The 14,807-nt window shown below is 37.5% G+C and overlaps 2 protein-coding genes across 2 annotated transcripts; both read left to right on the plus strand.

The window, feature by feature from the left end:
- Positions 1 to 751: 751 nt before the first annotated feature.
- Positions 752 to 5,513, plus strand: LOC124063788 (taste receptor type 1 member 1-like). The gene is made up of 6 exons (XM_046397801.1): positions 752 to 933; positions 1,314 to 1,620; positions 1,720 to 2,445; positions 2,929 to 3,135; positions 3,462 to 3,582; positions 4,000 to 5,513. Exons 1-6 carry the CDS (start codon positions 752 to 754, stop codon positions 4,926 to 4,928), a joined length of 2,472 nt encoding a protein of 823 aa, XP_046253757.1. The 3' UTR covers positions 4,929 to 5,513.
- Positions 5,514 to 8,663: 3,150 nt separating this feature from the next.
- On the plus strand, positions 8,664 to 13,267 carry LOC124063789 (taste receptor type 1 member 1-like). Its single transcript, XM_046397802.1, has 6 exons — positions 8,664 to 8,942; positions 9,255 to 9,552; positions 9,665 to 10,390; positions 10,513 to 10,719; positions 11,088 to 11,208; positions 11,775 to 13,267. The coding sequence occupies exons 1-6, from the start codon at positions 8,761 to 8,763 to the stop codon at positions 12,701 to 12,703; spliced, it is 2,463 nt and encodes an 820-aa protein (XP_046253758.1). The 5' UTR covers positions 8,664 to 8,760; the 3' UTR covers positions 12,704 to 13,267.
- The last annotated feature ends 1,540 nt before the right edge of the window (positions 13,268 to 14,807 follow it).

Below are 14,807 nucleotides of genomic sequence, written 5' to 3' on the forward strand. Positions count from 1 at the left end.
AATGCTCTCCAGCTAATCTGACTGAGCTTGAGCTGTCTTACAAAGAAGAATGGGCAAAAATTTCAGTCTGTACATGTGCAAAGCTGGTAGAGACATACCCCAAAAGACTTGCAGCTGTAATTGCAGCGAAAGGTGGTTCCACAAAGTATTGACTCGGGGGACTAAATACCTTTGCATGCCACACTTTGCAGTTTTTTATTTGCGAAAAAAATGTAGAAATGTGGAAAAGTTCCAGGGATATGAATACTTTTGCAAGCCACTGTATCTGATCCTGTTTCCCTTCCCCTAACAGGTCAGGGCTGTTTTTGCAGCAAAAAGGGTACCCACAAAATATTGAGCAGGTATTTCCCCTCCTCTAAGTGTCTCCTTTTACTGTTGTGTCCATTCTTTCTGTTCCTCTGTCTCTTGTTTTCTTTTCCTTTTTTTCTCATTCTATGTTAGTATCTGTTATTAATATTCATCTAATTATAATATTTTTTAGCAGCCACTGAAAACGGTGGTGGCTCAATTACTAAATTCATTGCTGTTTGAAGCATTACAATTTGCTCATGATGATGTTAAACCCTCCATATATACATTGCAAAGAGTCTGTGCAGCAGCAGCTTTTGCATACTAATTTGTGAATTCTCCTCCAACCATTTGAAGATATGTATATAATTCCCACATACATGGAAATGATCACTGAGGCTTAGTCATTACCAAGCAAATCCCATTAGAGTTCACATCAGATTGGTAAAGGGCAACTGCAAAAATGGAACATTTTCTTGCTTTTCTTTGTCTCCTGGGACTTCTTCTACATGCCTTGGCTCTGTACACTGTCCCAGTTTCAGAGTTTCATCTGGAAGGAGATTATATGATAGGTGGACTTTTTGATATTCATCATGTTAATTCCCCTGTTTATCATGACAAACCAAAAGCCACCGACTGCTCCAGGTAAGTCTGATAACAAGTTTGAATAACTTAAGTCTCAAGTTTTTGAATACTTTAGGTGAGTCATATAACAAATATGAATGGGTATCTTCTGAAGTTAAAACTAAGGAGACTAGTGTAACATATCTGATGTACATTAAAAACTGCCACAAACATGAGCTAAGTATGTGGCAGTTTACTTTACATTTCCCCCCCTAACCTAATCCCTAATGTTGCTGTATGATGTTAAGCCTGACAAATTAAGCATGCAATCCATACCTGTTCATAGTGGTCTCAAGAAATATATTATTTAAACCTTTACAATTACCTAACAGTAATGCTGAAAGCAATGTGGTAAAACTTGCAAATACATTTTTCCCCTGTTGTCCTTTCTCTGTCCTCAGTCAACCCTTCCTTTTCCCAAGTTATCGGAACTTTCAGTTGATGAGATTCTCTGTAGAGGAAATCAATAACTCTACCAACCTATTACCAAATGTGTCTCTCGGCTATGAAATATTTGACCACTGCTCAGATACACAGAGTTTTCCTGGAATTTTAAACCTTGTCTCAGTCAATGGCTTGATCCAGCCTTGGAGTGAACTAGACAAGAATCTGTCCAAGGTGTCCAAAGTGATAGCAGTGGTCGGTCCTTTTACAAGCACTCAGAGTTTGAGTGCAGCCCCATTGTTCATGGTGGATTTTATTTCTATGGTAAATTTGCTAATCACTGTATTTTAGTGATTTTTTCAGACAACTTTTACAATTTTTTGTCACTTAAAATTATTAATTTCTCTTCTGTTGTTTTAACAGGTCAGTTATGGAGCTTCTAGTTCTGTCTTTTCAAGAAAACAAAATTTTCCCTCTTTCCTACGAACAGTCCATCCCAATAAAGATGTCATAGAAGTGATTGTTAACATTGTGCAGCACTTCAACTGGCGCTGGGTCGCTTTCCTTAACAGTGATAATGATTTTGGCACTGATGGACGGGAATTTTTCAAAAAGAGGATTCAGGATACAGATATTTGCCTAGCGTACACAGAAGATCTTAATGAAAAAACAAATTATTATCAATTGTTCAAACAGATCGAGGCTCAGAAAGTACGCACCATTATTGTTTTTGCTACAAAAGTGAATGTCGAAGCTCTCATTGACTCAGCAATACAACTAAATATCACAAACAAGGTATGGATAGCAGATGATGGATGGTCCTTAAACAAGAGGCTTCCCAAGGAGAAAGGAATAAAAAATATTGGAACTGTAATTGGGGTGTCTCAACCACTAGTGACAATACCTGGTTTTAATGATTTCATCTATTCTGCCAAAAGCCAGAGGCATTGTGAAAATGCAGAACAGCAGAGGTTTTGTGACCAGATTTGCAACTGCAGTAGCCTGAGTGCAGAAGATGTCATTACTGCAGACCCAACTTTCTCTTTTTCTGTTTATTCTGCTGTATATGCCATAGCTCATGCCTTACACAATGCCTTGAAATGTGGAACTGGCAGCTGTAACAGCAATATTACTGTGTACCCACATATGGTAAGTATACAGAGAATTTTCTTAATTTGATTATTTATGTTTCTGGCTGTTTAACTTAAAGATAAGTCTTTCAGAAGGTAATGTTATTTTCTTAAGCTATGTTATAATAGATGTAAACATAACATTTGAAGCATATTTTTATCTTAAATATTTTTAATTTTTCAGGTAACAGATTAACATGCTACAGTTAAAATTTACTTTATCGAAAGCTAAAACCACAATGTGCAAACATTTCCACCAGTCCAGTTAATTGATCCAGTACTTGTAAATCTGCAAAAGATCTTTGGATGTCTGCATTCAATGCTGTGTTCACCTCAATTTATCATCTGATAAACGTCTTCCCAAAACTTCTAAAGTGGGTCTAATGACATCGCAGTAACTCCCTACAGATTAAAAAAAAACTATTTGATAAATACATCGTATGTCCATTGTGGACACATATAAGTAGCCTAAAGATCATCTGAACTTGTGTGCTCACATCAGGTTCTAGCAGAGCTGAAGAAGTCCAACTTTACACTTTTAAACCAGAGTATTCAGTTTGATGAGAATGGTGATCCCACCTTTGGATCCTATTCTATAGTTTTCTGGAACCACAGTGGTGATGCAGAGGAGGTTGGCTTTTATCATTTTCACCCATCAGTCAATTTCTACATCAACAACAGCAAAATTCAGTGGTACACAATAGGAGAGGTGAGTTATTTTTTCCTGATTATAATATGTGCAGTATAATATACTACATCAACTGTTTCTACAATATATTTTGACCAAAAATGTTTTGTTTATGTTCGGTGAAGACATGTAGAAAGTTACATTTGTTTAGTTTAAAAGACCAAATCAGTTGATTCTTTATGGTTCCGTTTGCAGGGATGTCTAAACACAAAGCATTTGTTAGGTTGGTTCCAAAACCTGTTCATAGATTTAAAATGCACGTTCCTCCTTTTTGCAGCACAAGAAGGTATTGTCTACATTATTTTCAGTGCTTCACAGTGCTTACATGTTGCACTTGTTTTGTACAGGTGCCTACTTCACTGTGTTCCCCAGAGTGTCCAGCAGGACATGCAAAAAACCATATTGGAATCCATAAATGCTGCTTCAATTGTGAAATCTGTCCAAATGGAACATATGTCAACAGCACAGGTAAATTATTGTATAAAAGTGGCGGAAAATAAATAAAAGCAGTGCTGTCATTCTTTACTTGCTGCTGAATGACTTTTTCTGATGGCTAAAAAGAAGTAAAATGCACACACCTATAGATTGCTGTTTGCACTCTGATGACGGAATATGCCAATGAATCCTGAGCTTGTTGAGTCAACAGTGGTTATTAAATAAATCTGCCATGTATATAATGCTCTCTTCAAATTAACATTGAACCAGCTTCCTGTTATCATTGCTGACGTTATAAAATTGCCTCTAAGAACATTATTATTATTTATTTTTTTTTAATCTTAAAAGAACATACATTATAAAGGATTAAAGCATTACTGTCTCACCAGTAAACATTTTAACTTTAACTTTAACTTTACTGACAAATTGCCTATTGCCTATGTAAAACAGAGGATCCCTACAAGTGCATCAACTGTAAGAAAACAGAGTGGTCTGCAGTAGGAAGTACATCATGTAAACTACGGGTGGTGGAGTACATCCCATTCACAGACAGCGGAGCTATACTGATCATGGTTGGGGCCTGGGCTTTGGTGGGACTCACACTAATCACGTCTGTTCTCTTTGCCATCAACTACAACACACCTGTTGTCAGATCTGCTGGGGGACCAATGTGCTTCCTAATTTTAGGCTGCCTCAGTCTGAGTAGTCTGAGTGTGTTCTTTTACTTTGACAAGCCAACAGTTTCCTTTTGTATCTTAAGGTTCTTGCCATTTGTTTTGTTCTACACTGTGTGTGTCACATGTTTTGTTGTTCGCTCTTTTCAAATTGTTTGCATTTTCAAAATAGCTGCCAAGTTCCCCGGGCTCCACAGTTGGTGGTTGAAATATCACGGCCAGTGGCTGGTCATCACTGTTGCATTTGTTACTCAGGCACTTTTACTTGTTATTGGTTATTCTTATGACCCACCCAAGCTCTACAATGAAACAGTTTGGTACCCAGACAAAATCATACTTGGTTGTGACATTAATCTTAAAGCAACCTCTACTTCGATGGTTTTTCTTGCGTCTTTGTGTACCCTTTGCTTCATTTTCTCCTACATGGGAAAAGACCTCCCAAAAAATTACAATGAGGCCAAAACAATCACCTTCTGTCTGCTCCTGCTGATCCTCACCTGGATCATGTTTGCCACTGTATATGCACTTTACCATGGAAAGCACATCCAAACTCTTAACGCTCTGGCAGTACTCTCCAGTCTCTACTCCTTTCTGTTGTGGTATTTCCTCCCAAAATGTTACATCATCATTTTTCAACCCCACAAAAACACACAGCAGTACTTCCAAGGTCTCATTCAGAATTATACCAAAACAATTAGCCAATAGCTGCCTTCAGAAAATATACTCTACTGACAGAAGAACTGTTGTGCTTTAGGCCCTCTGAATATCTACAATGCAATTCTATACACAAAGTAGTTTGAATTTTTGTCACTTTTGTCCTTTTCTTCCTCAAGATATAAATCTGAAGCATGTTTTTGACTGTTGCTATATATTTTCTAAGTTATACATCAATAAGCAATAATAAGCAACAATAACACGATCTTGTACACAATAACAAACATTCTAGTAAGCACATGTTCTGAAATGTCAAAAATGGATGTCCAAAGTCTCCTGAAACAGGGAACTGCCAAGTATTTTACCAAATTAATAATCAAACAGATATAGATAAAGCTGATACACTATAGTGGATACACTTGCATGTGTCCTCATGCCAAAACTTTCAGACCTTAATAGACTGAATCATTCATGTAAATTCTTGGTGAGAAAAATAAATCTCTGCACTCCTGCACCGTTACTTGAAAGTTCTACATTACTGAACTACTTCATCGGTTCACGAATAACTAAACCCGAGACAACCCGTGCTTGTAAATTTGTTGGCGTATGGATAAACTTTTTTAAACTGTAAGATTAAATGTACACTATACTTTAAATATAGTACTTAATAGTGATTCAATAAAGATATAAAATGGGATGTGTGTGTTTCTCTTTGTTCACCTGTTTAGTGAGATTGCTGTACTGCCAGATCTCACCACATGATGGCACCACTTGACTGTCTCCAGGCTTGACAACAAGCATACCTGATATACTTGAATGGCTCATATTTACTTTAATATCAATAATTGTATTACTTACTAGGTTGGGCTATCTAGTTTATAACAGAGACAGACACGAAAGCATTTAGAAGTTTGTTGGTGTATGTTGAGTAAAATGAATTGTGGATGCTATCATATTACAGTATTTTATGTTGGAACAGTGAGAACTTATTTTCTGTTTGTTGATTTTCATATGAACAAGTAAACTGATCATCTGCTGTGCCAGTCTGGTGATCCAGTAACATCATTCTACAACTGTACTGCTGGTATCTAACATGAAAAATTCAGGTAGTTTACATACGCAGTGGAGGTTGCATACCTAATCGCAAACAGAACTGAATGGTGAAATCCATGCCATCAACACTTAATTCAAAGTTATAAGTTCATGCAAAAAAAACAAAAAAAACACATCTTTTTGACAGTTTAAAATTACATTTCTAAATGCACCTTTGGTCTACATTAGGTCTAGGTTTGATTTAGATTCCTGTGTGGGTTGCAAAAATGATAACACACTATTTGGCACAAGACCTAAGCATTGTTTTACTCAAATATAACGTCTCTCACAGAGTGTGATTTATACAATGACAATCATGAGGGCTCAACATTTTCTCCAAAGGAAACTCAGTGCACTGCAGGAATGTGCTCCAGTGAACTTCATTACTAAAATCCTTGTAGTATCTTCCTTTTTAATCTATGTTTGCAGTCTGTAGATTAAATCAAATCCATTACACCAGCTCATGGGACACATGACACACTCAGAGCAAAACTGGTAATTTTATAATATTAAATTAATACTATATATTCATTCATTCATTCAAAATTTTATGAATTTCATGTATTTTATTTTAAATTTGCACTCTTTGCCAAACAATTAGTAGCAATGCAGCTGTTAGACATTAGTGAGTGTGTATGCTGCGAGGTACTGTGAGAGCTAGCCATTTTGAGAGCAGAGCTGCCACACAACCAGAAACAGTCTGATTTGCTGAAGCCTGTTGCTTCATTCAAGCCTGAACTGCCTATAATTGTTGCTTCAGTGAAACATGGGATAACCTAACCAGGTTCTCTGCACCCTGGCTAGAGTTAAATGATCCATTTGGTACTGTCCATTTAACTTTCTTAATAACATAACCTATTGGTGCAGATTGTGACCATTTTTCAGAATAATGTCAGTTATACAGTAATTGGGACCTTTATAAAAATTAAAACATGATCTTGTTTACTTTTTAGGAGACACTCTTTTGTGAACTTTTAGTGTTTTTTTTTTTACTTCATGTTGAATCAAATGAATTAAAGCTCATAGCTGATTCACATTTTTACTAACTTCAGTGTCTCAATTTGTCTTACTTAATGAAGGCCTATCCCTTCATGCAGAACAACACATGCCAGTTCCGCCCTTTCAGGTTGCCTGAATTCAAATTCTGGTGAGTTGTAGCCATTTATCACTTTCATCTGCAGAGTGACTACAAATTTTCCTATTTCAATTTCCTCTGTGGTTCAGCTGTGCAGGGATCATTTGTAAGAGGAGGTGACATTTTAGCCTCAGCCAAAGTTATGGGTTGAATTATTTTAATCTGTGTGTATTTGGTTGTGACTGATCTTATAGGCTCATTTGTTATTGTGACATTGTTCTTACTGTATAACTTAATTCTAGAAGGCCATTCAAGTATGAAACATTCCTTGCAACAGCAAAAGTTGTTGGTTAAGAGCCTTAAAATGTTTTAGTTATTATAAAACTGACATATCAAGATAAAAACAGTTTGATGAATGTGAAATGAGGATAAAGGAAAAACAATGTACCAATGTGTTAGAAAACAGCTGTATTTATTTTTTTTGAAATAGAAACCCTTCTTTATAAACATTTTTTAATTTGTTGTGCCTTTGGATTGGACATCATTGCATCTCATGATTTGAGATGCAACAGATTTTGTTATTTTAATGCCTTTATATCTTTATAGTCTATTTCCTTTGAGTCTGTTCGTTATGTCAAAATGCGATAATATTTTTAATGTTCTCTAAATAATATAACAGCTGCTATTTGTTCTGCACTATGATATGCACAGGTTAAAACTGGTTAGTTATTATTTAGTAACTATTAGTTATTCATATACTTTGCTCTTTGGTCAAGTGCCTAATGACATATTGTTACTATTTTTTTGTTTCTGAAATTAATTACTTCTTCAAACTAGGGGACTATATCAAAGGAAGTTCAGTTGTATACCAAACTGTCACACTGTGTTAGTTTTGGTTATGCTTTGTCTTTTGCTTTCTAATCCTCATGTCATGTTTAATGTATTATGTTCCAGGTTTTTGTCATGTCCTGTTTTATTTTGAAAGTGTCACTTCCCCTGTGTGTCAGTTTCATGTAGCTTTGCTTTAGTTTATCCTGATTGCTTTTTCTTTCGTCTGGATGCTATGCTTTTTGTCATACCATGTTTTGTCTTGCCACGTCATGTCAAAGTTTTTCGTCACCACAGTTTTTCTTAATCCTTTTGCCACAGTAAGTGTGTGATTTTGAGTTTTTTATTATTAAAAGACTATTATTTTGAAGCACTGCCTGCCAGCCTCTCTGTGACTCTGCATCGGGGTTCAGCCCTCTGCATCAGTGACGCATTTTCCTGACACAAATGTTGTAGCAAAGGAGCCATGTCTCCAGAATTTTTAAATATACATGTATTTTCTGTGTTTTCTCTCTTTTTTTGTCATCCTCATATCTGTCACACAGTGAACTGAAAAACTCAAGTGAATTTGTAATTGTTACTGAAGGAAGGAACATCTATATTGTTTACAAGAATTAAAAGATTTATTACTGACCAAAGTATTTGACTTGCTTGCTCATTATGGCTGTTAAACTCAGTGCAGTCATCACACGGAGATTATGCAGCAGCTGTTTACATGCTTTTGCATACTGATTTGTGAATTCTCCTCCAACCATAGGGATGTATTTATCACATTCTCACATGCATGGAAATGATCACCGAGGCTTTGTCATCACCAACGTCTCATAAACTACTAAAGGAAGAGTCAAATCACATTAAAGTTCACATCAGCAAACAATAACTACAACAATGAAACAATGTCTTTCTTTTCTTTGCTTCCTGGGATGTCTTCTACAAGCCCTGGCTCCATACACTGTCCCAGCATCACAGTTTCAGCTGGAAGGAGATTATATAATCGGTGGACTTTTTGATATTCATCAAGTCAGTGAAACTGTTTTTCATGACAGGCCAGAAGCCATCGAGTGCTCCAGGTAAGTCTTAAGATAAATCTTGGTTGATATCTTATGAAGTTAAGAACATTAAAATAATACAGTACTTTAAATAGTATTTAAATCAACCCAATTAATTGCTACACAAGCAACATTAAGTGTAATCTGACTATTTGTTCATTAAATTCACCTTGCATAACATGTTTCTCTACAGGAGTTCCTAAAATGATAGTGCTATTTCAATCTTATTAATGCATAAAGCACTGAACCAACACTTGCAATGAAGAGGATTTGAAACTACACTTCAAATTCTTAAAGTTAATAATCTCTCTTGTTGTCATTCTCGGTCCTCAGTCAATCCTTCATGCTGTCAAATTATCGGAGGTTTCAGTTGATGAGATTCTCTGTAGAGGAAATCAATAACTCTACCAATCTACTGCCAAATGTGTCTCTTGGCTATGAAATTTTTGACCACTGCTCAGATACACGGGGTTTTCCTGGAATTTTAAACCTCATCTCAGTCAATCATTTGATCCAGCCTTGGAGTGAACCAGACAAAAAACTGTCCAAAGTGAAAGCAGTAGTCGGTCCTTTTACAACTACTAGCACCCTGACTGTAGCTCCATTATTCATGGTGGATCTCATTCCGATGGTACATTTTTTTTTCAGTCTTATTTTATCATTTTATGTCATTAGCATTTCTTTGATTTGAAACAGTTTTTATTATTTATCGACAGTGAATTTATCTCTGATTATTTTAACAGGTCAGTTATGGGGCTTCTAGCTCTGTCTTTTCAAAAAAAACAACATTCCCCTCTTTCCTACGAACAGTAAACCCGAATAAAAACAGCGTAGAAGTGATTGTTAAGATCTTGCAGCACTTCAACTGGCGCTGGGTCGCTTTCCTTAACAGTGATAATGATTTTGGCACTGACGGACAGGAATTGTTCATAAAGAGGATTAAGGATACTGACATCTGCCTGGCATATACCAAAGGTCTTGATGATGATACAAATTACCCTCAAATGTTCAAACAGATCGAGGCACAGAGGATAAGTATCATTATTGTTTTTGCTGCTGAAAAGATTGTTGAAGCTCTCATTGACTCAGCAATGCAACTGCATATCACAAACAAAGTGTGGATAGCAGGAGAATCATGGTCCTTAAACAAGAGGCTTCCCAAGGAGAAAGGAATAAAAAATATTGGAACCGTACTTGGGGTGTCTCAACCCGGAGTGACAATACCTGGTTACAGTGATTTCATTTATTCTACCGAAAGCCAGAGTCATGATGAAAATGCAGAACAACAGAAGTTTTGTGACCAGATTTGCAACTGCAGTAACCTGAGTGCAGAAGATGTCATTGCTGCAGACCCAACTTACGCATTTCCAGTTTATTCTGCTGTGTATGCTATCGCACATGCCTTACACAATGCCTTAAAATGTGGAACTGGCAGCTGTAACAGCAACATTACAGTGTACCCACATGTGGTAAGTACTTAAATAATGTAACAAAGCCCTGACAAATCCTGACAAAATGACAATTTTCAGCCTTCAGCACTAAGGGATTTTTTTGTTTGTTTTTGTTTTTGAAATTTGTGTACCCACATCAGGTTCTAGCAGAGCTGAAGAAGTCCAACTTTACACTTTTAAACCAGAGTATTCAGTTTGATGAAAATGGTGACCCCAAGTTTGGATCCTATTCTATAGTTTTCTGGAACCACAGTGGTGATGCAGAGGACATTGGCTTTTATCATTTTCATCCATCAATCAGTTTCTTCATCAACAACAGCAAAATTAAGTGGCATATGAAAGGAGATGTAAGTTGTTTTTCCCTGCTAAATTATGTATAGTATAATACAGTATATGAAGAGATCTGTGACTATGTGTGTGTGAGTTGTACATATGCCCAAAGATATGCATGTTTGTTTAGTAATGAACTGTGACAGGGTTAAATTGCAATAGCAGGAAGCCAATGGTGCTTGTTAATAGTGTAGTGAGCAGGGGCATCCAAATATAATACTCAATGTCTAATAATATAGTTACATTCTAAAAGATGTCTTCCGAGTTTTTAAATTCTATGCAGGCCTGCTTATTGACACTTCTCTGTCTTTTTTCTCCACCCTGCACAGTATTCCTTTTGGCTTTATTGATAATTGATTTGTTGGTAAATAATTGTTTTGTACAGGTGCCTACTTCAGTGTGTTCCCCAGAGTGTCCTGTAGGACATGCAAAAAAGCAAAATGGAATCCACAAATGCTGCTTCAATTGCGAAATCTGTCCAAATGGAACGTATGTCAACAGCACAGGTAAACTATTACAAGAAAATGAGTAACAGCCATTTCATGTTTACTGGGCACAGCTACAAAACTAAATTCAATTCAACTTAGTTTATTTACATAGCGCCAATTCAAAGTTATCTCATGGCAATGATCAATTAGAGCAGGTGTAGACCAAACTCTTTGATTAAATTTTGGCCCGGCTCCAGGTGGGCAGCCATCTGCCTTGTCTGGTTGGGGGCAGGGGTGAGAGAAGGAGCACGCAAACAGGGATGCTCACTTTCACTTTGCAATTTTGTCTGCCAACAGGTAGAAAATCTAGAAAGCCGGTTAGAAAATGAAAGCTGACCTGCGATCCAGTCAGACTGGTAGCCTGGCACCCTATCTGTCTGCTTTCATGTCTATATTACAGACTAAATGAATAAATAAACTCAAGATTTTGTCCTCTGTTTTTTATTAAAATTAAAAACTTACCTTAAGAGAACATATACTATCAAGGACTAAAACACTGCTGTCTCAGCGATATGATATTTTCTCAAAATTTTAACTTTAATTAAGTTAAAATTACTAACTTGCCGATCTCTCACGTAAAACAGAAGATCCCTACAAGTGCATCAACTGTAAGGAAACAGAGTGGTCTGCAGTAGGAAGTACATCATGTAAACTACGGGTGGTGGAGTACATCCCATTCACAGACAGCGGAGCTATACTGATCATGGTTGGGGCCTGGGCTTTGGTGGGACTCACACTAATCACGTCTGTTCTCTTTGCCATCAACTACAACACACCTGTTGTCAGATCTGCTGGGGGACCAATGTGCTTCCTAATTTTAGGCTGCCTCAGTCTGAGTAGTCTGAGTGTGTTCTTTTACTTTGACAAGCCAACAGTTTCCTTTTGTATCTTAAGGTTCTTGCCATTTGTTTTGTTCTACACCGTGTGTGTCACATGTTTTGTTGTTCGCTCTTTTCAAATTGTTTGCATTTTCAAAATAGCTGCCAAGTTCCCCGGGCTCCACAGTTGGTGGTTGAAATATCACGGCCAGTGGCTGGTCATCACTGTTGCATTTGTTACTCAGGCACTTTTACTTGTTATTGGTTATTCTTATGACCCTCCCAAGCCCTACAACGGAACAGTTTGGTACCCAGACAAAATCATACTTGGTTGTGACATTAATCTTAAAGCAACCTCTACTTCTGTGGTTTTTCTTGTGTCTTTGTGTACCCTTTGCTTCATTTTCTCCTACATGGGAAAAGACCTCCCAAAAAATTACAATGAGGCCAAAACAATCACCTTCTGTCTGCTCCTGCTGATCCTCACCTGGATCATGTTTGCCACTGTATATGCACTTTACCATGGAAAGCACATCCAAACTCTTAACGCCCTGGCAATACTCTGCAGTCTCTACTCCTTTCTGTTGTGGTATTTCCTCCCAAAATGTTACATCATCATTTTTCAACCCCACAAAAACACAAAGCAGTACTTCCAAGGTCTCATTCAGAATTATACCAAAACAATTGGCCAGTAGCTGCCACCAGTAGATATTTGTCTCTACAGAGAGAATGGTGCGGTGCCTTGGAACTCTTGAAAATTTTCAGTACACTGCTAATTGTTTTTGTTTTGTTTTTTAAATAAATAGTCCTGAACATTTATCTTGTTGACTTACAAAGAATGTGTTGACAATGACAAAATCTTTAACTTAGCCACAAACAACTGAAAAAAAGAATTGTAAAAAAAATAAATAAATAAAATTACTGTTTCAGAGATAGTTGGTAGGTCCTTATGATTAATCCAGTAGCCTTTTCAATAGCCTGTATATTGCTGAAATCTGTACTCAGTAAGTGACATTAATCAAGAAGAGACATTAATCAAGATGAAATAAGTCATATTTGATGATACTGCCTAACTGTTTGGGTATCATTACAAAGTAGACAGGCTGTATTATAGATATAGTTATGTTGCTATAGGAGGAATATGAACTCTAATGGTTTCCCTCCACATTGTTTAGACAGTTTTAACAAACTAAATGAAGATGAAACAACCATTTTATGTCTCCTCATGCTATACCTTTCACTGACGTCAATGCTAAAATAAATTCTGTGTCAAGCAGAACAATTCTTTGCACATGCACATGTTCAGTAGTTATGTAACAGTGAGACTGATGCAATAAAAACATAAATGGAATGTGTTTTTATCTGTTCAATTGGTTTTTGAGATTGCTGTTACACCACTATCACCACATGAGGGCACCACTTCGTATTGATGCTTTCTACGGGCTGGACTACACTTCCACACACACACTTGTATGACTTAATTTTCCTCTGTCAGTATCCACCAAAGTTAAAGCCTAATAATGAACATATAGTTTTATTTTCACCTCTTTACCTTTAAGCCATACTCTCTGTGAGGGCATTGCTTTGACAAAGAAAATGTTTAAAATACATCAAATTGGATGATGTAAATTAAACGCTGAAGAGAAATCAGTTCTAACACCACTCAGTGAAGAACTGCTGTATTGAGGTTCAAGTTAGTGTGGTGGTGAGGTACCCTTAAGGACAGATTAAATCTCCATTTGTGGAAGCCTGAAGTGATGATGAACCTCCTTTGCTAAGTGCAGTTATCCGAGTTTATTACCTGTCATTTCACTGTTGGAACAGATTTCTTCTGACTCTTCTCAGTAAATTACAAATGATGTCCGACATAACAAGCTACCAGGTAACTATACCACCTGTCACAGATATCATTGGTATAAGCCACAGGAGCAGTAATGCTAAATATAGTAAAGTGAAAACATGTGAAATACATCTCTAGAGCATCAAATACCTCTGCAATCAGTGAAACCTGCTCACCCACGACTGTTTGGCCTCCCACAAGGACAACATCATCCTGAAGTGGAGGCGAGGCGGCCTACAGGAGGGAGGTGGCCACTCTAGTGACATGTTGTGAGGACAACAACCTCACCCTCAACACAGATAAGACCAAGGAGATCATAGTGGACATGAGGAAGGAGAGGAGCCCTCATCAGCCACTGCTTATCCAGGGACTGAAAGTGGAAAGGGTGAGCAGCTTTAAATATCTGGAGGTCCACATCAGCGAGAACCTCACCTGGACTCTCAACACCACACGGCTTATGAAGAAAGCTCAGCAGGCTGTACTTCCTGAGAGGGCTGAGGAAGTTTGGCATGTCAACAAAAATCCTCAGCAACTTCTACAGCTGCATTGTTGAGTCTATCCTGACCAGCTGCATCACCCTGTGGTACAGCAGATCTACAGTCACGGACGGCAAACGCCTGCAGAGAGTGGTGAAGACTATGTCTTCTACCAGCGCAGAGTCCGCAGGAGAGCTGCCTCCATCATCAAGGAGCGCACCCACTCCCAGCAAGGTCTGCTCACTCTCCTCCCCTCGGGCCGGGGGTACAGGAGACCACCAGACTCAGGAACTATTTCCTTCCCTCTGCCATCAGACTCCTCAACAACTGACAGGAGTCTGTAACAATGGACTGTACGCTTGCACACACTGACTGTTTACATCCAGTAACACAGCAACTGCAATATTGTCTACTGTTCATGCACCTTAATATTCAATAACTGCACATGTACCATGCTATTCACCTCCTGACAGTTTTTGCACA

This window comes from Scatophagus argus, chromosome 8 (genome assembly GCF_020382885.2).
Source record: "Scatophagus argus isolate fScaArg1 chromosome 8, fScaArg1.pri, whole genome shotgun sequence".
In the NCBI taxonomy this organism is placed as follows: domain Eukaryota; kingdom Metazoa; phylum Chordata; class Actinopteri; family Scatophagidae; genus Scatophagus; species Scatophagus argus.

Excerpts from the sequence above, each read along its gene's own strand:
- LOC124063788 (XM_046397801.1), top strand. The coding sequence starts at position 752 with ATGGAACATTTTCTTGCTTTTCTTTGTCTCCTGGGACTTCTTCTACAT. Across the intron at positions 3,136-3,461 it reads AGTGGTACACAATAGGAGAG|GTGCCTACTTCACTGTGTTC; the intron begins GTGAGTTATTTT and ends TGTTTTGTACAG. Across the intron at positions 3,583-3,999 it reads AACATATGTCAACAGCACAG|AGGATCCCTACAAGTGCATC; the intron begins GTAAATTATTGT and ends TATGTAAAACAG.
- LOC124063789 (XM_046397802.1), top strand. The coding sequence starts at position 8,761 with ATGAAACAATGTCTTTCTTTTCTTTGCTTCCTGGGATGTCTTCTACAA. Across the intron at positions 9,553-9,664 it reads TGGTGGATCTCATTCCGATG|GTCAGTTATGGGGCTTCTAG; the intron begins GTACATTTTTTT and ends TTATTTTAACAG. Across the intron at positions 11,209-11,774 it reads AACGTATGTCAACAGCACAG|AAGATCCCTACAAGTGCATC; the intron begins GTAAACTATTAC and ends CACGTAAAACAG.